At 40.3% G+C, this 25,275-nt stretch overlaps 2 protein-coding genes across 7 annotated transcripts in view; one reads left to right on the top strand and one right to left on the bottom strand.

Moving 5' to 3' along the window:
• sorcs2 (sortilin-related VPS10 domain containing receptor 2) overlaps positions 1–25,275 on the bottom strand; it is a 286,509-nt gene that overhangs the window by 39,107 nt on the left and 222,127 nt on the right. For all 6 annotated transcript variants that reach the window (XM_051075724.1, XM_018674300.2, XM_018674299.2 and 3 more), the window contains exons 4-8: positions 22,026–22,190; positions 17,992–18,065; positions 12,522–12,586; positions 6,953–7,071; positions 2,119–2,208 (exon numbers count right to left, since the gene is read on the bottom strand). In XM_051075724.1, coding sequence (XP_050931681.1) covers positions 2,119–2,208; positions 6,953–7,071; positions 12,522–12,586; positions 17,992–18,065; positions 22,026–22,190 — 513 coding nt within the window. The remainder of the gene's footprint in view (positions 1–2,118; positions 2,209–6,952; positions 7,072–12,521; positions 12,587–17,991; positions 18,066–22,025; positions 22,191–25,275) is intronic.
• Positions 1–25,275, top strand: part of tada2b (transcriptional adaptor 2B) — a 106,683-nt gene that overhangs the window by 76,822 nt on the left and 4,586 nt on the right. The gene's annotated exons all lie outside the window — the stretch shown is intronic.

Below are 25,275 nucleotides of genomic sequence, written 5' to 3'. Positions count from 1 at the left end.
CTGACTACTGCAGCCGATGTAGTTAAGCAATTGAAGCATAAGGTCTCTCTAAGTGGTGGGCTGAAGTTGAACAACAGTAATTCTATACATTTCCTGAAGTGTGTGTGTGCGTGTGTGTGTTGGCGCAATTCACACTCCTACACAGTCCTCTCTGACAGAGTGTCAATGCCAGTGATTCTCTTAAAGGTTTTCTTTTCTTAGGTTAAAGCTGAAAAATACATGAGACGTCTCCTCAGACTCCACATTCAATCAGCACAGTTCAATAGCACTCAGGCTGGTGCCGCACTAAAGCGGCCCCCTGTGCCGCTGATGGTGACAGCAAAGGTTCCTGTTCTGTCCTGTATTGGAGTGAAGTTCATTTATCGTCTTAGCCTATGTCAGTGACATGGGACGCAACTGGATCGATGCTTGGTGGTGAATATTTAATGAGTGCTATCGTGTATCAGACCAGTACTGGGATTAATTTGAGTACAGATACGGTGCTAGCATTTGACACCAATGAAGAAGTGGAACATAGTGGTAAGAGGGCTGTAGAGTTGTAAGTTTGAACCCCCCAAGTGAGGGAAAAGCCTTTTCACCCTCAACTGCTATACTGACTTGAACATGTACTGGTAGGTAAATGGATAAACGCTAATGGTTTCCTCATACTGGGAAGAAATGTCTTAACGTCTTAAAATCAAATTCAAATTGCCTTTGATGTTTCTCTTGGCTTTGATATAGCTCTAGCTTTGATATAGCTCTCTGTTATGGATAAAATGCTAAAGAGTACAATATTGAGTATTAGTTCTGAATAGATACTACTTAGCAAATCTTAGCTTCTAATTCCTTATGGAAATGTACTTTGACATGGCATATCATCCTCGACTTTGAGTGCTAGGTTCTCATTTTTTTCAAGGGAGTCTTAAACAGTGTTCAAATGCCCATGCAGTAAAAGGTACTATATGCAAGTTTTTGCTATCGCTACATAGCCAATGTTGGTATTAACAGTTTACTTATCAAGAGCTTCAGGCATCATTGTGTTCTTGAGAAAATACTTATTTGTATTCGAGAAATACGTATTTGAATACGCCCTCTGGACAGCACTACCTCTTCATTCTCCTCACTATCGCAAAGTAGTATTATGAGAGGGGATGGGCCTGGGCTAGCTCGTTAGTATGCAAAACGCAATAGAAGAAAAGAAGTGACAAGAGTTGACAGTGACACTGCTTTCCAGCATTGGAGACAGTTCTTGGCAAGTGACGTTTCTTCTGGACTGGTGAATGAACAGCTGTTAATGCTGATGTTGGCTATGTAGCGACAGCAAAAACTTACATTTAGCACCTTTAAAACATTATCAGTAGTTAACAATAGTTCCTTCTGCCAATGCTGGCAGCATTGAGCTTTCCTCTAGTGATTTCAATCTAAGTTATAGAGAAAAAAAAATCCAGAAATGTGTTCCAAAGTTTGGCTGAGGATGGGAGATAGAGATTTGAGACAGAAAAATCAAGTATGTGTCTTCCAAAGTGAATGTCTTTTTAGTATGAAATTCCTTCTTTGTGTTATTGTCTCTTTGCTGAGGAGCAAGCAAAAACTGTCCGCAAAAGCACAAAAGGGAATATCATACAAAAAAAAGCAATTTTGGAAGATGATTTGTGAAGACTCATGTTACTTATTTATTATTTTCAGCTGAACCTAAGAATGTAGTTTTACTCTTACAACAGAATTGCCTTAGAAAGGGCCAGCATGGGCAGGAGGAACAACTGCAGTGTCCAGTAACGCTTTTCTTACTATTGTATTGATATAAACTTGAAAATATGACCCTAGCTTTTAATAAAACAATTTCCAGCAACACCTCCATATTACATGCTACGCCCACACAATTCACAGTTATATATTTCAGCTGAATGTGTGTAATAGGAGGTTTGTCAGTACATGTTTTTGTATTGTTGTCAGGCTAGACAATCATGGACCACTAAAACAAAACATGACAGAAATCTGATACATACAGATATGTACCCTGGTCAACGTAGTACATGCTTAGTATATACAGCCTCAGTATATACTAAAGGTTTTGTATGTGGTCTTCTTTTTGGAAGCAATGGATACATTTGCAAAAAACAAGTCGAAGTTGTGCTGTACCTTTGGCAAGGCGTACTTGGGAAACCTCATCTGGACAAACTCGTTGCGCCGATAGGACACATAGTGCTTGGTACGATTCCCTGTAGTGACCTGGGAGAGGGAAAGAAATTAAATAAACCACACACTCTCAACATGACATGATACTTTTCATGACACTCTTCTAGCAACAACCTCCACTCTATCCAAAACTGACTATCCGTTTTCTTCTAGTATGAACTTGTGTCTGACCTTATAACACACACAATTACACTACAAAAATAATGGATTCATTGTGCAGCTGACAACAACAGTTATTTTCAATGTCAACTTATCTGCCTGATATTTTCTCTTTGTTTGGTCTATGAATTGTCCAAAACTATAGAAGCAGAAAATGGCCGTACTTGCAATTTTTTCTAATGCTGTTCACAACTTCCAAGATCATGACTTAATTATTTTTGTTACCTTGAGATAACAAGATAATCAAACTTTTATCTCAAGAGAGCAAGAGGTTGTTTGTTTCCTCTTATTACTTAGAAAGTTATCTCAAGATACCAAAAAATGAACTTGTGATCCTGATATAATGGAATTAAAAAAACACTGCAAGTATGTCCATTCTCTGCTTCCTTATCAGATGATTTAAAAATGCTGATCAGTTTTTTTAAGCCCATGATGATGTCATTAAACTGCTGTTCTGTCTGACCAACAGTTCAAAACTTAAAATGACATGAAACATGAATAAAGCAGCAAATAATTACTTTTGAGTTGGTGGCATTTTTGCTGAAAAAATTGACCTAAATGATTAACTGATTATCAAAATAGATGGAGACTCATTTTCTGTCTATCATCTAATGTGCTAGTTCATTGCAGAAGAGCTAAAACGAAGACAAACAATGACAAAAAAAGACCTGAAAAAGAAACTAGGCCTTGTTTATTTCAGTTGAAATGAAAAACAGGACTTAAGCACCAGTGCTAATGAGCTCCAGAAAAAAATGGGCACCTGGAAACTGCAACAACTGAATTCAAATCTTCTATGTTGGAAAATACAATTTCGAGTAAAACGTTTCAATATTTTTCCTGCAGACAAAGAAGAAAAGAATGAAGGCAGTCAACATCAACCAATGTGCAGTCAGTGGAGTTGAGGGGCAGAGTTCACCATCTGCTGTTGGTGAGTCATACTGTGCTGAAAGGTAAATGCAAAGAAAACTCCTCTGTGCTGCACAGACCTTGACATTCACCTCACAAACTGGGACCTGTGGGTAAAAGGCTGAATCATGCCGCCCCCAGCTCCCCACCCCCCTGCTGAGAGAACTGATCAGAAAGCTTACAAGGCGCTGAACCAGAATACCCAAACAGCTGAGGCTACATTTTAGCAGAGGAAGCTCAGCGAAGGAGACAACGCCTGTGACTGACAGTGACTTAAACAGGAGCTGAACGTGTCATATCCCAAGTGACAGGCTCAGACGCTGGCAAACCACTTTCTGAAACACACTCCCTGTCACCGTTTGGCTTTTTTGTAAGGTGAGCAGAACTAAAACTTTTAGAGCTTGCTGCTTTCAAAATCCGATGGAGAACTTTGTATTCAACGCTTCTATTTTGGGCTTTGTGGGAAGAGCTTTTGGGTTTTTTTTTTTTCCTCTCTCGCTCTTGGATATCTGAGCGTCTATCATCGGTGTTCAGATTGAGCTGTGATTACAACCATCATTTGTGATTGAAAGGAGCAGACTAGCGTGGCCTTTTTTAAATGCTGTACAGTGATGAAAAAGTGATGAAACAATGAAAAGCAATTTCTTAAAATGAGAGCCCCTGAAGGAAGCGTTATCAACTGTGTTTGCAAAAAGAATCACTTTCTAAAGACTGACTGGCAAAGTGGGATGAAATGAAATGTGTGTGTGAGCGTGTGCCAACGCTAACTCTGCGTTCTTAGCTCTGACTCGGCATATTTCTTTGGTGCCTTAACATCCGATAAGCACCCTGAGGGCCAGGTTCTCAACCTAACTCCCTCATATCAATCCAGCAAATAACCCATTATAATGGAACTGGTTATCAGGCTTTTGAAAATAGAGTCTTATATAGAATAGAGGTGACAGAAGTAAATTAACGGCATGTAAAAGGGGCACTCAACCAATTTTACACACCTAAATCTGCTTAGAGGTGTTTGGGAGCACTGATAAAAGTTGTTTTAAGCCTTTTATGTCTCTAGAGGGAGCTGTGTGAAGTCTGATAAATACCCTCACATGGGCTGCAGTCGAATAGTCATAAAAATCCAAGGAAAGACGCAAAGGAAAATTGATAAGGAATTAAGAAAAGAGAACCATGGTATTTAACGAATTTGACTGCACTTACACACTTTTTCATTTCATTCAACAGTGGGGACGTGTTTAGTATTTAGTTGTGATGATGATAATAACTAGAAATGACATCAGTCTGTTTGTCATGAGAAGAAATCTATACTTAAAGATTTGAAGCTCTGCCAATCATGAAAGGTTTTCAGATGTTTTGGATCGTGTCACAAACAGAAAACAGGTACAGGTGCTGCTGTTGCATTTACATGTACGTGGATCTGCCGCAGTAAAACTATGATGCCGTTGCTTTGCTGCTGCAAAGAATTGTGGGATGGCATTCTCTCCTTTCCTTTTGTAAAGGAAGGTCCAGTGTCTCCTATGCTGAAGGAGATAAGACAGGAAGCACTGAAGCTCCTTTCCTTAACATTTGGAGAATTCAACTCGCTCTGATCATGGCTGCCACTGGGATACGCCCGCGTCATTTCACACTGGTTATGAACCTTCCTAAGCAAGAAGGACTATTCGACCGCAGCCCCGATGTCACTTGAGTCAGTGTGGGTTGGGTCTGAAGACTACAAGTCTGAAAATGAAAATGTTGAAATCCTGCCTTTGTTTTCTGTCCACACATTTCCCCTACATCTGAGATCAGTGGGCTGGTAATACTGGGAATACTGGGAGGATAATCCATGGAGGGTAATGGACCTGTTTGTTGTTGCTTAATGAGGATTTAATTCTTCTCACACACACACACACAGTATACACACAATCCTATGCGTGCATAAACACACACACATACACACAGGTTAGGGCTCTTCTTCACTGTAGGGATTCTATACTATACCAGCTCATGTATATTCTACTGTTATCGCATGCAAATGGGATTCAGCTCTCTGCCTCCTCGGAGTGTGCAGCACTGTACTGCATGGCAAGTCAATTATAGACAAGACGAGATTAATTCTGCACACTGTCCTAAATAGCAATTCCTCTCCACTCCGAGCAGACGGTCCTGTCTGTTATCTGAGCGGCAGAGTTTATCAGTGAAACAGACAGAAAGCTGCAGTCCCAGTTGTGTGTGCAAACAAAGTCACAACTGAATAGATACACTGACAGATACAACACAATACGCACAAATGCTGAATGATAATAAATAACCAGGGAGATGCAGGTTTCAGAGAGACACAGTTAGAGGTGCAACTCAACTGTATTAATTTGATAATGACTACATTTTGGAAGTGTAATTAACAAATGAGAGCACTGCTGAGACGAGCTGCTATTGTCTGCTAGACTTCACCCTGCACACAATGAGATCAGACTGCTCCACTGCTTTCAGACAACAACACTGTTGTGTGTTTTTTTTTCCCACTTTGGAACAATGACAGACAGTGGAAAGAACTACTCTTCCTCAGTTTGTTTCAACTAGAAAAACTAAGTAACCAGTTGTTTGTTCTACCACTTAAAATGAGCTATGCCTATGCTTTCCTGACGCGTGAGAATAATGAGTGTCCTCTGTCACAAGTGAAGCCTGAGGTGGCGTGATTCTGTTACAGGATACTGCTGCAAAAAGTCTGAGCATACAAAGTGTAGCTTTAACAGCAGAAACCAACCATCCACCTCCTATCTGAAATGCCTGTGTCTCCATAATGGCCATCTTTTTCTAAACCCTAATCATGTATCAACAGACCTTAATGGGGCCCTGGGGCATGACCTCAGGTCTTCTTTTGGCAAACTAATAGATATATTTAGAATTTTAATAGTAACACATGAGCAGGAGACAAAAATGGAAAGAAAAAAACAACTGCACCACAAACCAGCAAAGAGAAGGACACAACGAATGAAATCTACAAAAGATGGGTGAGATGATAAATCATAGGATAATAAGATAATAAGAAAGAAGAAAAAACTTCACAATAAACATAGCTGCTTAATAAACATAATGGTTTTTACTACTGCTTTCATACACACTCTGGACATAGCCCAGGACTTGAAGATGAATGGTGGGTATATTTGAGGATATTCGAATGCCAATTTATTCTGTTAGTTTTACTTGAGGGTGCAGAGGTGGGGGCAGACATTGTGATTTTAGTTTGTTTTCTTGGGAAGTAATTATTGCAGTGGATTATAACAACTAAACAGAGTATTTAAGAAAAAAATCCCTGGTCAATACCCATATCATTCAAACTCCACCACCCCTGTTTATCTCTGTGGTCTCCAAGCCCAGGCTGAGCTAACTGCAGTGATGTCACTTGATTTGAGTTCTAGTAAAGTCATTTTGACGTGTAAAACCACATCATACTCATTTTATATAGTCATTTCATATCATTTTGTCATTTAGGTAGAGGACGTGCAGGTGTATCCTCTTCCATAAAGCAAAACAATAAACCCTCAACTAACAAAGCAAAGATCTGATTAACAGGTTCATGGGAAATGTGGTCTTAATTTTGAGAAGCTCTGCCACCGGGACCTTAAGTGGACATGCTATATATATTTAAGAGATAGAGTTAGAAAACAATACTCTTCTCTATTCTTCATCATGTTGACAGGTAGCAAGGAATTCAGATCTTTTTGATGTTTACCTTGACAAATATGTAGTCGTCCTGCACCAACAATGAGTTGTGGTCGATTTTGCCGAGGAACTGAGCCGTCACCATTTTGTCTGAGCAGTTCTGGATGAGACAGGTAACGTACAGGTAACCTGCAGAGACACACAGGAACAGACAGAGAAGAACAGTTAATGTTGGTAAAATGTGTGTGTATATATATATATATATATATGTAAGGCACACTCAGTGGGGACAGTGAGAGAGAAAGGGATCAAGAAAAACAGGAAATCAATTCTTTTTTTCATTTCATGAAAAATGTGCATTAACCATTATAAACAGCTGCTATAACTATAGACTAACAGACAGGGACGGAAAAGAAGAATAAGCTACTGAGGACGTGAGAAAAAGTATGAGAGAAAAACTAGGCGAATAGAAAAATGGAGACATCATTTTCCAAACTCTATAAGATATGACAGCTCCCCCATAGACTTATAGCAGTTCTAGCATCCACATGGCCAGAAGGGATTATCCTCATAGAGACACACAGAGAGGTTAGTGCCTGTTGCAAAGCTCACCCACTATTGAATTTCAACCAGCAGCTGCATCAGCAACACTGGCTGCTGAAATTCAGCCGTTATTCTCCTCCCAGAGGTGACAAGCTGGCAATAGAGAAAATGCACTCTCTCTCTTTCTCTCTCTCTCTCTCACACACACACACACACAGACAAGCCTGCACCCATACATATGTGATGCTGTTTGCTCGACTGTGAGTTATGACAGTAGGAAGGCACTGCACATTTTGTATGACAACACTTCTTTGACCATTTGACAGACTACATTCAGTCCTAAACTTGTTCACCCTGAATGTGACTCTCACCATGAAGCATCACACATCAAAAGATACAACCTCTAACCTTAGCAACCTCTTCAGTGGATGAGTCAAATTGACTTTGATGTGAATCTTTTGTGAAATTACTGTGCCTAAATGCAGATGTGGCTATGCAGAGGGATTTTAGCCTCTTGGGGATGTGAATGAGCTCAGCAAATTTCATGGAAATCTGATAATTAGATTATGAGATATCAAGTGTTATGTTGTCGTTTTAGGCCGCAGATAGGTGGCACCACAGCAAAGCTAATGGAGTGTCCAAGATGGAAAAGGGTTCATCTGTTAATTAGATTTGAATTATTTCCTCTCAAGATTTTAGCCTAATGGTAGAGGAGGGTCAAGAGGGTCCAACTGCAGACCTAAAACCTGGGGACCCTTGTTAGATTTTACAGTGTTAAGACACTTCCTGCAGATTTTTCTCAATAAAATCCTACTATTAGGGAAAGATGTAAGAGTTTAATGGAAACACCTGCAATCAATCAAACAACAGCAGTGGAGGTGACTGGAAGTGTAATTACTCAGCGAAAACTATTCCTGGCCTTTAAACACGGGGAAGTGTTGATCTTGCACCAAAGAGGAGGATAAACTGAAGTCTGCTTCTGAGGCATCTGATAATGTCAACTATCCATGGAAACTGGGAATATGTCAAAATACAAACACTTCATGAAAGTGGGATCCACTTGATCTTCATCATCACCTTCTCAGCACAGCAGAAGTCTTCTCTTGCAAATGTGTTTTCTCAGTGGTTTCACACATTTTTAAAACCCTTTTTTAAAACTGTTACCACAGATCTCTTTGTTCTGTTGAACAAAGAAAAAAAAATTTAATGGCTGATATAAATTACCTGTGTAATTAGGAATCTCTCATGCACCTGTGTGAAAGTCCTTTGCACAACTCTTCAATTAGCAATCAGTATGTATTCATAGTATTGAGGAAAAAAGAATGCAGCACAAAAGCTGTACCATACTGAATGTCCAAATCTTACTGTAGGTCTCGCAAGTCAACAGTAGCAACAGTGAAAAGAGCTCAACAGAGGCTGCACTTCATCAGGATGCTGAAGAAGGCAGGACTCAAACTCTAGCCCCTCACCCAAGTCTACAGAGGACTCGTTGAAAGTATCCTCACCAGCGGTATTTCAGTGCGGTGGCAACACCACCCTGGCCGAGAGGAAATCACTGCAGCGGATAATAAAAACTGCAGAAAGGGTCACTGGCTCCAGTCTCCCTTCCATGGACACCAGCGCTGGAGGAAGCACCGAGTATCCTTAGGGACAAACATCACCCAGCTCATGCTGTTTCAGTGGGTGGATTCAGGCTACCTGAGACACCAACAGGCCAGATAACAGACTTTACAACCCAAACCAGTGCAATAAAAATCTGACACGCTGCTCTCATACATATATTACACACATATTGTATGTACATATATTTATTTTGTTTGTTTATATTTCATTTGATTTTTTATGTCTATGTTATGTTTTCTTATTGTTTCATATTGTGTTATATTGTATTTTATATTGTATCTTTTTTAAAGAATTCTTTGGCGACTCAAAGACGCAAGTCTCTAATCTAATCTCTAATCATCAGTTTCAATTTCATAAAACACCTTCTTCAAAACACTACACACACTTCCATTACCCTAGACACAAAAATCAAACAGGTTACATGCCCACATGTGTGTTTGTGTGTGTGTGTGTGTGTGTGTGAGATCATAGCTCATCTATGCAGCAGCAGCTTATTACGACCACAAGTTACATTTTGTTGCTCAACAACATCCAGCAGCTGTAGTAATTATAACAGGAACAAAGTGTGTGATTTAGTATAAAGAGCACCTAAGTCCATGTTGGGCGGAGGTTGTGGAGGATGGATGGGTCAACAGAACACACAACATTCACACTGGAGAGGATCATTATTGTTTCTCAGTCCATGATCGTTCCACAACCAATTTTTACCCACTTCACAATCTTTCCTAAACCTAAGTAAAACTAATCAAACTGATCTACAACATTAATCGCATATTTATTATTGTAACCATGACGACAAATCTCTGGGATGTTGCTGGTACGCTCCTATGGGTTGTACCTAACACACTAGAAGAAAAACTGCCTAGCTAACTTTTGAGATTCACCCCGGTTATTAGTTGAGAACATGACATTAGGCAAAGAACTACATCCACGAAAGGAGTTCACTTCACCCTACACTCTGAAGATTAGTGTCTTTAAATATCTGCGTGACAATGTCGTTTCTCATTTGAATAAAAGCACCAGAGAATATAATCACACATAATAGACTCAAATCAATTCAACTCTAAGGTGAAACAAGTCCACATCGCATCACATCAACGAAATCCTCTTCATTGGCTCTGCACTTCTATTTCTCAGCTTTGTTCAAGAGGTGTCTGGTCGAACAAATGGACTGGCTAATTTATTGAAAAGCCTGGACGTTTAATCAAAGCAGCATACGGCAGAGAACTCATTAAAAAACTATTAAATTGGACTAAGTGTTCAATTCCATCTTGTGGCACAGACACTTCTTCATGCCACTTGCTGTCCTCACACACCTGCAAACACACACATAGTGAGCACACGCACCCTTGCACCTGTGCTACGACAGGGAAAACTGTAAGAAGCAAATAGTAACAGTAATGATAAAAAATGAAGAAAAGAATCTGTTACTCTGTATTGACTGCATGGCACATTAACATGTCTATACTAATGGGAGAACTGGAGAGTGTGTGTGTGTGTGTGTGTGTGTGTGTGTGTGTGTGTGTGTGTGTGTGTGTGTGGCTGTTTACACATGTAAGTCCTGGTCGGTCTCTTCACAAGCCTAACAGTAAAGTGTGTGAATGCATCTATGCTTCTGTGTATCGGTGCATGAACAAGGTACGCTCACGCTTTCCTGCACATCAATCTCTCTAATGACACACACACAAACACACTCCCTGCCAGCCTCCCTGCACACATAGCTCATCCATCAATCGACCTCCCACGTTTCTCTTGAGTCCTGTCCCGCTCGTCAGTTGGCAGTCCTGGGTGCAACCCCCCGCCCCCACCCCTTTTCGACACGGCATGGACACAGCTCCTCGCCTCTGCAGAGACTCCCGCAACTCTACGTCCTTCTTTGTAGCATGCCACCGTTTAACCTTGGCCATGCCGCCATGTGACGGGGGTTGCACGGGGCGAACAGATTGGTTTGGCATGCCTGATCGCCTCAGCCTCCTTCGACTATCTATCTATCTGGGCACAGAAGCGCAGGGAGGAAAAGGGTGGAGAATGAGAAGCAGGAGGAGGAGGGGGAGGGGGGACCATGTGGAGCTGCCTAGCCCCAAGGAAGAGCTCTCATGCCTGGGCAGCTGGCCCAGTCAGACAGCCTCTCCCTTTCACCCTCCACAAACACAGGCAGCCTTGTTCGGGCTGACAGCTTTCACATTGCAGGCAGCATCTCTTTGTGTGTGGGTTAAAAGACTGTGTGTCTCCTTAAGGGATTCAGAAGTGTTTGTATTTTTTCTAGAGGGGAGTTTTGTGGAGGAATAGAGTGCAGCACTGCAAATATATATAACATATCCTTCACTTTGCCCTTCACTATCTGTCACTACTCTCTGACTTTGCCTAGTCAGGTTTATTTAGAGTTGGGGATTATGGGTTGGGAGCCCCAAAGGAGGTGAAGTCCAGAACACACACAGGCATTACAACCACACAGTGACAAACACACACAATCTCAAATACACCCTCTACTTCTATTACCCTCTTTGGCCCTTGGTGGTGAGTTAAGCACTAACCTGTCTGTCTGTCACTCAGCTGATATGATAATCCAGATTTGCTGTTGTTGCCCCGGGGGCCCCTGACTCCCCTCCTTAACTTACCCATTAATTCCCCATTGACCCCCCCCCCCCACAACCAACCACACACGCACCACACAAACACCACCTCCCCACCCACAGCAAGGTCAACTATTCATCTCTCCTATTTCCTGTATTTACACTGCAGGCGCTGTTAAGACTATTACCGCCTTGATGGGTAGACAGCATGTTATAACACAGCAAGTCAGGTAGAGAAGTGACTCTTATTTCCATTTGCTGTGAATTTACATGAAGCAAGTCGGAAAGGTGAGATCTTAAGTTATGGCCAAAAATGTACTTTGTGCAGTCACAATGACCTTGATCTTTGACCTTTGATTACCAAAATCAGTTCATGCTTGAGTCCAAGTGAAGGTTTGTACCAGATTTGAAGAAATTCCCTCAAGGCGTTACTGACATATTACGTGCAGGAGAATGGGACAGATGGACAGACATCCCAAAATAACACGGCAGCTAGCAGGCTGCAGCTAATGCTTGTCAGGTTGGTACATTAGTGCACTGTCCTCTAGCTGACAGTTGGTGGCAGTAACACGCCAGCTAATACAGAAATATGCTCACAAAAGCAAGAAAGAAGGAGACTGTAACAATGTGGGAGTAAAATTTCACATTCACCAGGCCAAAAAAAACAAAAAAAAACAGCTTGAAGCCTGAAGCTTGCTGATACTGGTTCGGTGGTTTGCTAATTGGTCACAATATTGACCAATGACCACATTGATTTACTTTGCAACTGCGAACAAATCCACTGAATTGCAAGCAAATCCATTAAAGTTAACAGATTCTGGCCTAAGTAAGATTTCGCTGTGCTAGTGTGACCAAGCCCTAACAGTATCACGAGATGAACGAGCAGGAACATCACTGTACCTCCACTTGTATCTTGCATTTCCATGTGCACCAGATCAGGGTCCACATCCACACCAGATACAGACCTGGAACACAGAAAATGATTACATTAATAAGTTCATATTTCTGAGCAGGGGCAGCACAAAATAATTTTTGAAAAAAATGTGAAAATCTTACTTTACATATGAAAGTGGGGCAGAATACTAATTTCATTACAGCCTCACAAATCAATCTCACCCCAGTGGCAGGTATTTATTTGAGATATAAAATATTGAAAAGTGAATGTGAGATTAAAACGTACAGTGACTGAATCATAGATCACATGTACACATATCTTTTAGTCCCCTTTGATTTAGATACCTCTGTGAATATGCACAGCTCAGCTCTTCTTGGAAAATGCATTCAAACCTTCTAAGCCTGGCCGAGCATAGTTCTTTTTTAGAAGCACACTACAGTATGCTCACTCTGTGTGCCCTTCACTGAGTAGTAAACTAAACAGTCCATCTGATTAGGACTGTGTAGTGCAGTCTGTGAAATTTCCTCAGCCCAGTAAAGATAGAGTGGAGATTTAAAACCTCGTTACTTTGCCTATAAAGAGACTTTATGAGCAATTAGCAGGACGTGGATGGACGAGGGAGGAAGAGAGGAAGAGAAGAACGAGGGGAAAGAGGATGGATCATAGGAAATGCTACAGGATCTGCTGCTCATTGTGCAGGATGATTCAGTCTTCTTAAGATGATCTGATCAGTTAGCTCACTGAAACATGACATGCAAGAACGTCAAGCAATGCATGAGCGTTTAGCTCAGTGAGTTTATTGCTCTATCAAACCGACAGAAATTCAAGGTTTGGGTTTTCAGAGGTGACGATATCCATAAAAATTTAAGTGATCCACTTTATATTTAAATTTTGCAGCTCTCCCTTTCATAGCAGCTGATGATACTGAGACTAATGCAGATGACCTCCCTGAAGGGTTTATGTGACTAGTTATAACAGTGTCAGAGAAAACCAACATGAATCAGGTAATTCTCCCTATTGGCCAACAAAACCCTTTAACGGTCTTGTTTTCGGACAATTCTGCAAAGTGACTGATTTCATTCAATATTTGCACCCAATGCCAACATTGTTGTCAAAGTGCTGTCTACAAAGCTATGTAGTTGGGGTAAAGGGAACTGAAAGCACTGGAAGTTGTCACTGGATGTAAACTGAAAAGTGCAAAATTGTCCAATATGGATGTTACTACAACTCCCCAGATCCCAATCTAATCCAGCATCTGTGGGACCTGCCTACTATTGTGTAGGTTCCCATCGTGCCACCAAAACAGCTTGGGATCTGGGGAGTTTAGGAGGCCAGGTCAACACGTTGGGCTCGTTGTCATTTTCCTCAAGACATTTCTGGACAGTTTTTGTGGTGTGGTGGGAGCATTAATATGCAGGTGCTCAGGCCAGTTGCTATTGGTAAGGGCAAATATGTTGATTGGTAATTTAAGTATTTGTACAACCGCAAGGCTGCGAGGTCAACAGTTAGGTAATGAGAAACAATCCTGTTTAAAGAGAAAGGAGTTGAGAAAAAACCCTGCTGCAGGTTACCTAGCTGTTAGAATACTCATAACCAACAGGTCCTGTGTTTCCCACTGAAGAGTCCTTGACCAAGGCTTTGAACCTCAACCTTCTCACCCAGTGCAGGTTACTCAGGATAAAAGTGTCAGCTGCATGCTTGAAATGCAAATGCCTAAGACTGAAGGTGAAAGCACACTCCGCACTGGCAATACATCATTTATTCATTCTGCCAACGTTTTGGTCCAGTTAGAGCTTCATCACAGCCTAAGTGTGGTCAGGGAAGTGAAAGTAGACAGACTTAGAGGACTGGATGGGAGGCAGGGGAAATGAAATGAACGATAGACATGGCTGATAGAGAGATAGGGTGTCTGATAAATAAAGAAGTGAGAACTGCTTTAGAGAAAAAAGGGGGAAGTGCAACATGCTGCAAAAACATTCTCCCTGGGCTGGAATTCAGTTTCATCCCAGCTCTGGTTTCACTGCCAGTTTCATTACGCTTTTATCCGTATGCTTTTTGTAGCATTTCATTTTTATCACCTATCCTCAAATGTTTGGTTTTGTTGTCAGTTGTCATCCTGTGAGATGTCAGTTCAATTTCAAAACTGCTGTTACTTTTCATTCAGGATGACAAACGAAAACTTTATGGCCAGGGATCACAAAAACAAAGTCCACCAGAACACATTTGGCCAGACCACCCCAACGGCAGATTGGTTTTAATGTGATGTTTTTTATGTGATTTATGTGCTCTGGCTGCCAGACTCCTGTTCTCTTGTTGCTTTTATGACTGTTAGGCCACAGGCAAGGCTAAGGCCAGGGCCAACGACTAGCTAACTCTATCTCCTTGTACCACACACACTTATAGCACATGTATGCACAATCATGACCACAAATATGCTTTTTTTTTTTTTACTGGCGTGTCAGAGCAGGTCATAACCTTATGTGCAGGCCTGAATACCTGAGTGTGCGTTTGCTACAGACAGTTTTACCTGAGCCAAATAAAATACAACTACATGTGCTTCAGATTCAGAGTAGCAGGGATTAAATGTACATTGTAAAACAATCATTTGATGTCCTACTTCCCTGACAAAGCTTTAGCCAGACCGTACAAACTGGATTCAAACTTAGGGTATAATGAACTCCAGATGTGAAAAGTAAGAAGTTGGTCAACCTTAAAGGAATGATTTCACAGTTTGGGAAATATACTTATTTGTTTTATCTCCAGGAGTGAGATGAGAAGATTTATATTGTTTGCACTGAGTTGTTGTGCTGGCAGTTTCACAGTGTTCACATGTTCACTCATGGAGCAACATTAACATTCACTGGGAGTTACTACTTCCAATATTCACTCTCTTTTAGCTCTGATTTGGTTAGGTCCACCAACTCACCAACTCTCTTCAGCTGCTAAAATATTCCACTACACTCACCAGCTCATCCTTAACTTTGTCTGTCTGCTGTTTGGTGCTGGGCCAACACTATAATTTCCCTTTTCCTGCCAAAACACTAAGTCTTGGGTTATAAAACCAAAACAATGGCTGAAATAGCGAGAGACCAGGTCAGGTTCCACATAAGTGAGCCAAGAACAGAAATCTCACCAAAACTGGACAGTTGAAGAATTTGGAAAACATAGCCTGGTGTGATGAATCTGGGTTTCTGCTTAGACACGCAGATGATAGGGTCAGATTTTGGTATCAACAGTGTGAATCCATGGACCCAACCAGCCTTGTATAATGGTGTGGGAAATGTTTTCTTGGCACACTTTGGGCCCCTTAATACCAGTTGATTATGGATTTAATGTATAGCCTATCTGAGGCTGTGGTATTCAGTGCTGACCATATGCAATAATTTATGGCCACAATTTACCATCCTCTAATGCACCATGTCACAAAGCAAAAGTCGTCTCAAACTGGTTTACAATGAGTTCAGAGTACTTCAGTCCCAAAGCATCCCAAAGGTATTCTATTTGAATCCAATAGGCTACCTTTGGGATGTGGTAGAATGGGAGACTGGAAGCATGAATGTGTAACTGACAAATCTGCAGAGATGACATGATGCATTCAAGTCAAAATGGGCCAGAATCTCAAAGGAATGTTTCCAATATCTTGTGGAATCCATGCCACCAAGAACTGAGGCTGTTTTGAGAGCAAAGGGAGGCTCCACCCAGTAACTGGTCCTATGTTTCCAATGAAATGCTCTGTGAGTGTACAACGACAGAATAAGACAATTGTTAGTAGGCATTCTCTTAGTCACGCTAACAGCTTGGGGTTAAGGGATGGAATTGGCTAGTCAGTCTACTGCTTTGGTCCAAAATGAAATATTTCAACAAATACTGGATGGATTACCATGAAATTTCATACAGACATCCATGGTCCCCAGATGATGAACTCTAATAACTCTGGTGATCTGCTCACTTCTAATGTGGCACCATCATCAGGGAAAAAGAAAGGAAACCAATAACCATGATTTAGGGTCAGATTAAGATAACAGTAGAGGGGTCACGGTTTAGGTTGAACATTCAGATCTCAAACCTGATCAAAAGCACGTAACTTTAGTCTATATTAGGAAATACTCAAGGCCTGCTCTCCTTCTAAGCCCTCTCCTTTTCTCTCCCCCACCTCATTTTTTACAGCACAGTGTGTGGATGATTTGTGCATTCGAGCTGGCGGTATAAATCAGAGGTGTCTGAGTGTGCGAACCAGCTCATTTACTATCGGTAGTGAGAAGAAACAAACTAACAGAAGCTTGTGATGCCTTGCTGACCTTCAGAGGATGAGAGAGTGTACTCAGTTATATTTAAATACAGCACAATGGAATACATCATGCAATAACACACACTGGACAGGAAGGAGTATGATGAAACAAAGTTGAGAGAGGAAGGAGAGGGTGGAAGGAAGGTGATAAAGAGGGAGAGATACATGATACAAGATAACATGAAGGCGATAGTGAGGAGGGGAAGAATTGGAGGAGATAGCTCTCAAGCTGTGAAATATTACATGTTCAGGGAAAAGCCATATACATCCGCCTGCTGTGGGAACTTTTTCTGCCACCGCAACCACAAAAATATCAAGGGATCCATCTATAAAATGGTTCTGCTGCATAAACTCCAGTGCTTACGATCCAAATCCAATTCAAATTTCTAGTTTAAGAAAAATTGAAGCAGAAGTTTTTTTTTTTTATTATGGTAACCATAAAAGTGATTTACTGGCATCTGGGATATAACTGCTGTAGATTTAATTTTATTGTTTAAGCAATATAGTATAAATAGCATAATTAGATCAGGATATAGTCAAAAAATAAACCCATTAACTCTGCAGGATATTAACTGCATATCAGACAAAGCTCAAAATATAGCCCCCGTAGGGTCAAAAAAAAAAAGGTAAAATAAACTCCCACACCATGCTTTTATTACCAGTGGGTACTATATTTGAAAAGTATATCTATAAGTTCCTCTGACAAACAAACGTTAACAACTGAGAGTTTATACCAGTAAACGTCCAAATATATTATCCTGCCTTACCGTAAGTCTTTATGCTAAAAGACTGAAGTGTTTATGCTAAACCAAGTTATCCATGTCCTGAATTCAGCTCTAGAGTAACTTTCCTTCTTTGCTGCAGTGATGTAGAGGTGTATCCAAGGGGGTGTCTGTGCACCATCACAAGACTGTTGGGTAACTTCCTCTAAAACCACAAATAACTTAAAAAAAAAAAGAAAAAAAAAAGAAAGAAAAACGAAAAACCTGAGGCAATGACATTTCACCTGACTTTTATGTACTTTAGCTATGAAGGCATTTTGCATAACAGATCTACTGAATGTGATTTTTACCTTACCATACCAAGGTCTTGCAGATACCTGTGCAAACAAAGACTGCATCATCTTTGTAACAAGAAGTCTGAATCCTTTCTAGAATTAAATAATGAGTAAACAAAGTTTAACTGACCAAAAGACTCTGTCCTTAGTCACCCGCTCCTGAAGCAAAGTCCACTTGCGGCCCAGGTCTATGGAGGCAAAGAGCTGAATACAAAAGAGAGAGAAGACCTTAGTTACACAGAAAAAACACACACTCAAAGAAAGCATGTAGCATTAAATTATAAAGCCTGACCCAACTCCTATAACTAGCTGTATCCTTTACAATGGAGGATAAATTGAGTCTATTTGGAAAAAAAAGTTCACCCAATCGAGCTACTGAATTTCATGGTTCACCAAGTTAAGACTGAGCTCAATTAATTATTAAACATAGCAGGTTGTGTGTGTGTGTTAGACTGTGTGCTTATGGCTTATATATTTTGTAAGCAGTGAGAGGGAATGTGTATTTGTAGTAATGTGTATATATATGTGTATGTGTGTGTGTGTGTGTGTGTGTGTTGCCTAAGCTTGCATGGCATTGATTGCACCCAAAATGAAAGTCTATTGATTCCCACACACAAGGTATCCTTGATGTTTGAAAAGCATGCTGTAGATGGGAAAAGCAGTTCACCACACAAATGTCCTCTACCATACAAAAACAAAAACACAAATTTATGAAACTGTGAAACACCTTCTCAATGCTTTTCTTTGGCAGAGATATGTTGTTAAGGTAGTACATCCTGTCCACATACTGCTTGTAACAACGTGTCTTGTTCTAGGTCTTTGGAAAACATGAGTCATGGGCAATCAAACCCATGAGGCACATTCCAAATGCACATTTCTAGATGTGAAAAAGAAATGCTAAGGCTGACCTTGATAGAAATCTGTCCCTGCCCCCACAAACCTTCTTAATTTACACGTTCTGCTACGCATCCTCCCATCATCCTCTAGCTAAATGATTTTTTTGTTCTGTTTGAATGGATTCCTCGCCTCCATCTGCAGCCTGCCCATATGGAACAGATTAAAACCTAATTGAATTTCTTGTTTAATTATGTGTAAATTATTAAAGTTGAGGAGGAGTTGAGCTGGCTAAAACTTATGAACTATTGGACTTAATGTCCCACCTCTATCTCTCTAGCTCGATTTCCACTTGACAGTGCACTTTTCAATTAGTGTGTATGTGCAGATGTGTGTGTATGTGTGTACACATAATTGCATTCAGAGTTGTGTTAGTTATTGAATTGACAGGCCAAATATTGAATTAGAACATGCTTTCTTATTACTTTTGTGGTGTTTTACCTTTCTTTGACAGTCAACAGTGGGGAGTGATGGGAAACATGAAGAAGCAGAATGGGTGGTGACACACGCAACAAAAGCCACTGCTAGTATTTTAAACAAGGGAGTGTGATTATATTGTTTATGCCATCGACACAATGAGGAGAAAGTTTACTCATACTGTTGGTTTTCTGTTCTCTTCAAACCATTTTTTTTTGTTTTCTAAAATAACAAATTACACTAGAGAGAAAAGTCATACAAGAAATCTCATATAAATATGTATTGTGCATTTATGAGCCATTAGAAAATAATAAATTATTAAATAAATATCTTAAAAAATAAGCAAGGTGAATGCGCAAAGAAACTGATAACAACAAATAACAAACAAAATACCTTTATAGTGGGAATTTATATGTAGTTATAAGAACAGGATCTTAATGAGAGAAGGTTCGGCAGGTGAGAAGGAACAGGCTATACCATAATGAATAATTCAACATTTTCATGGCATCATAAACAGAGCGTTGTTTCTATATGCTGATGACAATATATTATATGTTGCTTAACGTGAACAGCATGTGTTTGTGACAATGAGACACTTTTTCTCACTGTAATGACAAATGTAAAGGTAAAATATCTGTATGAGCCCATGTTTACAGTACTTGAGTATGCCATATGAAAACACTGTGATGGTTGCATCATTTTCAAACACTAGCAAATTTACTGTGCTACCTTTGTTTGATTACCATAAACAAATGAGACCATGCTGGAGACAACTGCTTGCTTTTGTTTCACACCAGTGGTCTTGTTAAAACTGTTGGAAGTGATTAGTTCATTATTTGCTACTGCCAGAAACAGTGGGACCTGTATGCTATAAAGCAAAGCAATGTTTCCCAACTGTTCTGGCTTGTGGTCCCTTCAAATGAACCAATATCTACTTGTGGCCCTTCATCACAGATGTAAGCAGTTCAACCAGAAATGGATTTTTCCTTCTCAGATTGTTGGATTTGACATGTTTTTAGAGCCTCAAACAGGTGAGAGTCTAGTATTTCACAAGATTAAAGCAAAACATAAAGAAGAAATAAACTGAATTTTGCTCTTTTTGTCCTTTTAATCTAAGAGCTGTAAGATCACCTTGGGAGCCCTAGGCTGGGCTTTGACTCCCATGCTGGGGACCCCTGCTGTAAAACAATCAAACACAGTGTAAACACCAGCAGATGTTTCATTTGTTCTGTTTTAATGCCTGAAAATTATTGAGACACAGTGATATATTGATATTAACCTGTTATATAAGTGTACTCAATCAACAGTTTGGTGTTTTCATCTTGTAGCTCTTCTTCTGTGCTGCAGGCATGAATGGCTCATCAACTGAATCATCTCAATGTCTCTCAGCAACAAGACATAAGTAATACATAGGACAGTAATGTGATGTCTTAGCCTTCATGTTTTCAGGGAGTGGACTGACATCTTAGTACTACAGAAGCAATTAACTCCACTCTGTAGCAGAGAGGCCTGAATGGAAAACAGCAGTGTATGACAGAGAGAGCCATGTAGCAGAAATATCATCTGCTGTACAAGTGTGTATGCATGGTCATTAACACTTAAGAATCCTCCTTCACAGCATAGCCTAGCCTATTTTAACACAAGTTTGGATTAACACTGACAATTTTACTTAGATGGGATGTCAAAACACTGCAGTGAGGCATGTACTTAGAACCTTGTGATGAAAATAATTACAAAATGTTTGTACTGTCTGATACAAAACCAAAGTGCTCTGATGAATTTTGTTATATGTTTTGTCAGGTTTTGGAAGCAGCAATGCTACTAGTTTAGGTACAATTCCCAGTAACATTCAGGAAGCATAGCTACAGTCCCTTCTAGCAATTTAAAATAAATGAAAATCCTATTTATTTGTGTCTTTGAATATTGCCTTGTGCTCCTTTTGGATCTTGTCTGAATGGCTTTTTTTGTCTTGTGTAAAGCACTTTGAATTGCCCTGCAGGTGCTAGACAAATAAACTTACCTCACTTTAATCAAAGTTGAAATAACTACTAATCACCAAAACTGTCTGTTCTTAGTATTGCAGCATATTGACCAATTTTTGGGGGCACACACACACACACTGATGGTCTGGATAATCTGCTGTTGCTATTTATAACCTGTCTGATCTTCTGGACTGCCTGTGCTTCTTGCTGCATCACTGTGTTGTAACAATGATATCCCAAAATCTCAGCATTTAGTTTGTTGAGTACAGTTATATCAGAACTGATTGAATAGATGACCAAAACTATAAGTTGTTATAAATCATCCTCTAATCAGACTAATCAGTCATCAGACTAATGTGTGCATCTGAAACACTGACCAAAAGTGATATTGGTGAAAACAAGGTAGAAAAAGTGTTACAAATGGATTTATGCTGTGTATTTGCTGCACCTGAATCCAGACACCTCTCACTTTTCAGTCAAAATATTTCAAGGAAAAAAAAAGAAAAGTTTCAAGAGTTTTGCACTGAAAGCCAAGTGAGATTGCACCATGTTTTTAATACGAAATGCAATATCAAAGTGTGTGTGTGTGTGTGTGTGTGTGTGTATGCGTGTTTGGATATGGCCACTGTTATTTCACTTGCATAAGAAGATTTGTCCCCCAAGCTGTACTGTTGTATGGTAAATCACACATCAAGTTTTCTCTGAGGTTCGTTTTCTGATGGTGTGTGTGAAAATTGAAATTTAACGCATTGCTGCACTGCCAGCAGAGACGTCTGCTGCTGGTGTAACATCAGTGCTGTCTTTTTGTTCATTTTTTCAGCTACAGAATCAGCTATTTATTGTGATGTTTCTAAAGCACCAAGGTACCCACCCTGCCCTCTTTGCAGTAGGCCAGGAGCTTGTCTTCTTCCTTGGGGTGGAAAACAAGTGTGTCTGGGGTAAAGGCGATGGACTGTCGCTGGAAGGAGGAACCCTCATCAGTGCTGATAAAGAGCATCTGATCTCGTTCATTGATGGACGAACCCACCAGCACTACCTGTAAGAGAGACAAATAGAAGAGGAAGGGGGGGGGAGAAAACAGAGGTCAGAGGTGAAACGGTCAGAGGGTAATGTCTTTCAACTTATTCGTCGCTCAGTCAGCAGTCTGTGGAGGACATGCAAAGCCCCAATCCCCCTCATATCAATACTTGTGTATATTAATTTCCCTGCTTGGACTGAAAAAGTGATGAATATAAATGCATGCATGGCCACGCTCACACATTTATTCAAGGCCATTCTCCAGGCCAAAAGAACTTTCTATCAACCTTACACTCTGCTAGACCGTGGCAACACTGTATTGATTATCTATTCAGAGTTTTATAGCTCATAAAGTGAAGGCATTAAACATGGGGCACACCAGGACCTGCCAAGCCACCAATCACAATTATGTCCTGGACACTCAGGAGGAAGGCTACCAATAGGGGTGATCGATAGGAACTAATGAACCGGTCACATTCATTAGGAGTTCGTGAGAGGTGGGAAGCTGTCCAACGAGGGTTTCTAGGTGTTGTTGTTTATGATCATCATGGTGTTGTTTGCAGCTGGTATGTACAGAAAATATTTTTTATAGTCTAGGAACTTTTTCAACTGTCAGCCGACCAAATAATGAAAGCACTTGCTGATGGCTGCGTTCTCTCTAAACATCTGTTTCATTCAGTTGCCAAGGTTTCAGATTAATGGATGCAAAGCAGTAAAGAGACATAAAGTGTATAAAAGGAAAGTGCCAGTTGTAATGATTATTTAAAACATTAATTATGCGTGTTATGCATGCACACAAATAAGCAAGAGTAAGCACTCAGGATAAGCATTATCAAAGAAATGCTTTCTTTTGCCAATTTTTAGCCTCATTTAGACTGCAATGCTTTAACTTATTCAGGAAAAAAGGCCTGATCCGTACATAGTTTCTTCCTTGACTCCTTAAAGAACCACAAATATCCAACCATGTCAAAAATACAAGTTTGCTATTGTTTGTCAAGGGTGAAATACCCACTTGTTGAGGGAATTTAGTGCTCCAGCAATTTAGAGAAGACAGGCTTTATCTTTGTGTGCTTGTGTCACTTCACTAAACTGGAGAAAGCAACAGCTGCTTAGGGCCCCATCACCACCAGGGGGAGTCGAAAACAACCAAGTAACAGTGATGCCTTCTGTAACATTTAAGTCCAAGTAAAGGTCCTCAGAACTATTTTTCTAAATCACCTTTTAATTTAAAGCAATGCGCTATGACATGAACACAAACCTTTCCGTTTGTCATAAAGTTAGTTTTCAGGGTTCTTAAATATGTCATTAGTAAAGTTAGACTATAATGGTACATTCCAAGAAGAGGGAATCTTAACAAAACAATGCAGCACGAAAGTTCATTTTTGACCCTTAAACAGGAGCTCGATGCCTAAAGGGTTTTCTTTTGAGCTTTCAGTCAGATCTTACTGTCTTCCTCAGTGGATTTTGTTTTTGAGATTAAAAGCTCTGGAGAAGGCTAAAAACTGGACATCAAGTTAGGACTGCTGTGTCAAACAGGGATAACTTCTTCCTTTTTCTTCCTTTCTTTTCTGAAATAAAAATGCACTACAGAGAAACAGTCATTTAAATGAATCAGTTGGTGGGGGTCAGTTCCTGCTCAGGGCCCCAGAAATGTCTGGACCGGCCCTGGTCATATACATCCCACAGATTTCTATACATGAATGCTGATGTTCAGTTGGAGATTAATATTTCAATCATTATCATAAATTCCAAAAATGTCAACAGTTAAGAGGGAACAGTGGTCCTGAATGTTCCTGTAATGTTATCTTTTTAAATTATACTGGTCAAGTCAAAGAATAACAAATACTGAGTCACAAACTATGAGCAGTCAATGAATTCATGTTTCCAGTGCTTAAACTTAATACTGATTTATATAATACAGTATGCCTTTATTTTGTCACTGTTATATCTGTGATATCACTTTCTCAAGTGCATAAAACACTGTATCTCCATCTCTTTCTTTCTTTCTTTTTCATTGTTTGATCCCTGATTCATCCGAGGTTTGCAAACACATTCCTGGCATCCCTTGCTCTCTCTCCTTTCTCTCTGGAATTATGATAGCTACAACATCAAATTCTCACTCATATGAGCTTGACCCTCACCACGCATTCAACACTGAAGCTGAAGCTGAGTCATTATGTTATTATATTAGATAAATAAAATGAATTTGTATGGCTTGAGACACACAAGCTAGTAAGTAAGCATACACATACACACGCATCCTTTTCAGTATTCTCATCATGACTACAATTAGGCAGCGTGCATGCCTCACATCTTGCTGGTTGCGCTACTTAAGAGCTGTGTGTGTGTTTGTGTGTAACTCTCGCTTGTTCTGAACACACTTGCCTGAGCAGCATGGTCAATTAAAGGCCCAGCGTTTGTTTGGCTGCCAGAGGAAGGCCAACAAGGACGAGCAGTTGAGTGGTTACGTCAAAAGAGCGGGAGGGAAGAGCCACAGAGGAGTGTATTATTTTTCTTACTACAACATTCTTTCTTTGTATTTATTCTGTGAATGTGGACTGAGTGTGTCTTTATTTGCACCTGGGAGCTGCCCTCAGTGATGTGCTGTTCAGAGCCAAGCAGCTCCACTGGAAAGCTCATGGCTCAGTGCCTTGCTCAAGGGCACCTTTCGAGTATTTGCTCAGTTTTTCCCAGAGGATTTAGGGATTTAACAAACACTCTTCCAGTCACAATCCTGCATTTCTACCCACTTGGACATAACTGAGTAATGATAAAAATTATGAGGTGCCTGCTATCTGGCAATGGAGCATTTATTTACATGTCAAAATGGCTAAAACTCTTTGGCTTCTACAGTATAAACTCTTATTTTAATGCACACGCCTCACTGTGGTTTCTCCTCATGTCCCTGTGGGGCAGGACCATCAATCAGGTCAGCCTGCCTCTGCCAATATGTCTCTATTTAAAGGACATCACTCAGTTTAACCTAGTTGAGCTCTGACAGCTGGACATCCTCAGGACACACACACACACACACCACATCACCAAACACTGACTGAAAATGTACAGAAGACAAGAAACACAGGAAAAAATGCAGCATGGATGTG

The sequence above is a fragment of the Lates calcarifer genome, linkage group LG14 (assembly GCF_001640805.2).
Source record: "Lates calcarifer isolate ASB-BC8 linkage group LG14, TLL_Latcal_v3, whole genome shotgun sequence".
Classification (NCBI taxonomy): Eukaryota; Metazoa; Chordata; class Actinopteri; family Centropomidae; genus Lates; species Lates calcarifer.
Note: the sequence above shows the minus strand (reverse complement) of the source record. Positions and strands in the feature narration are given on the sequence as shown.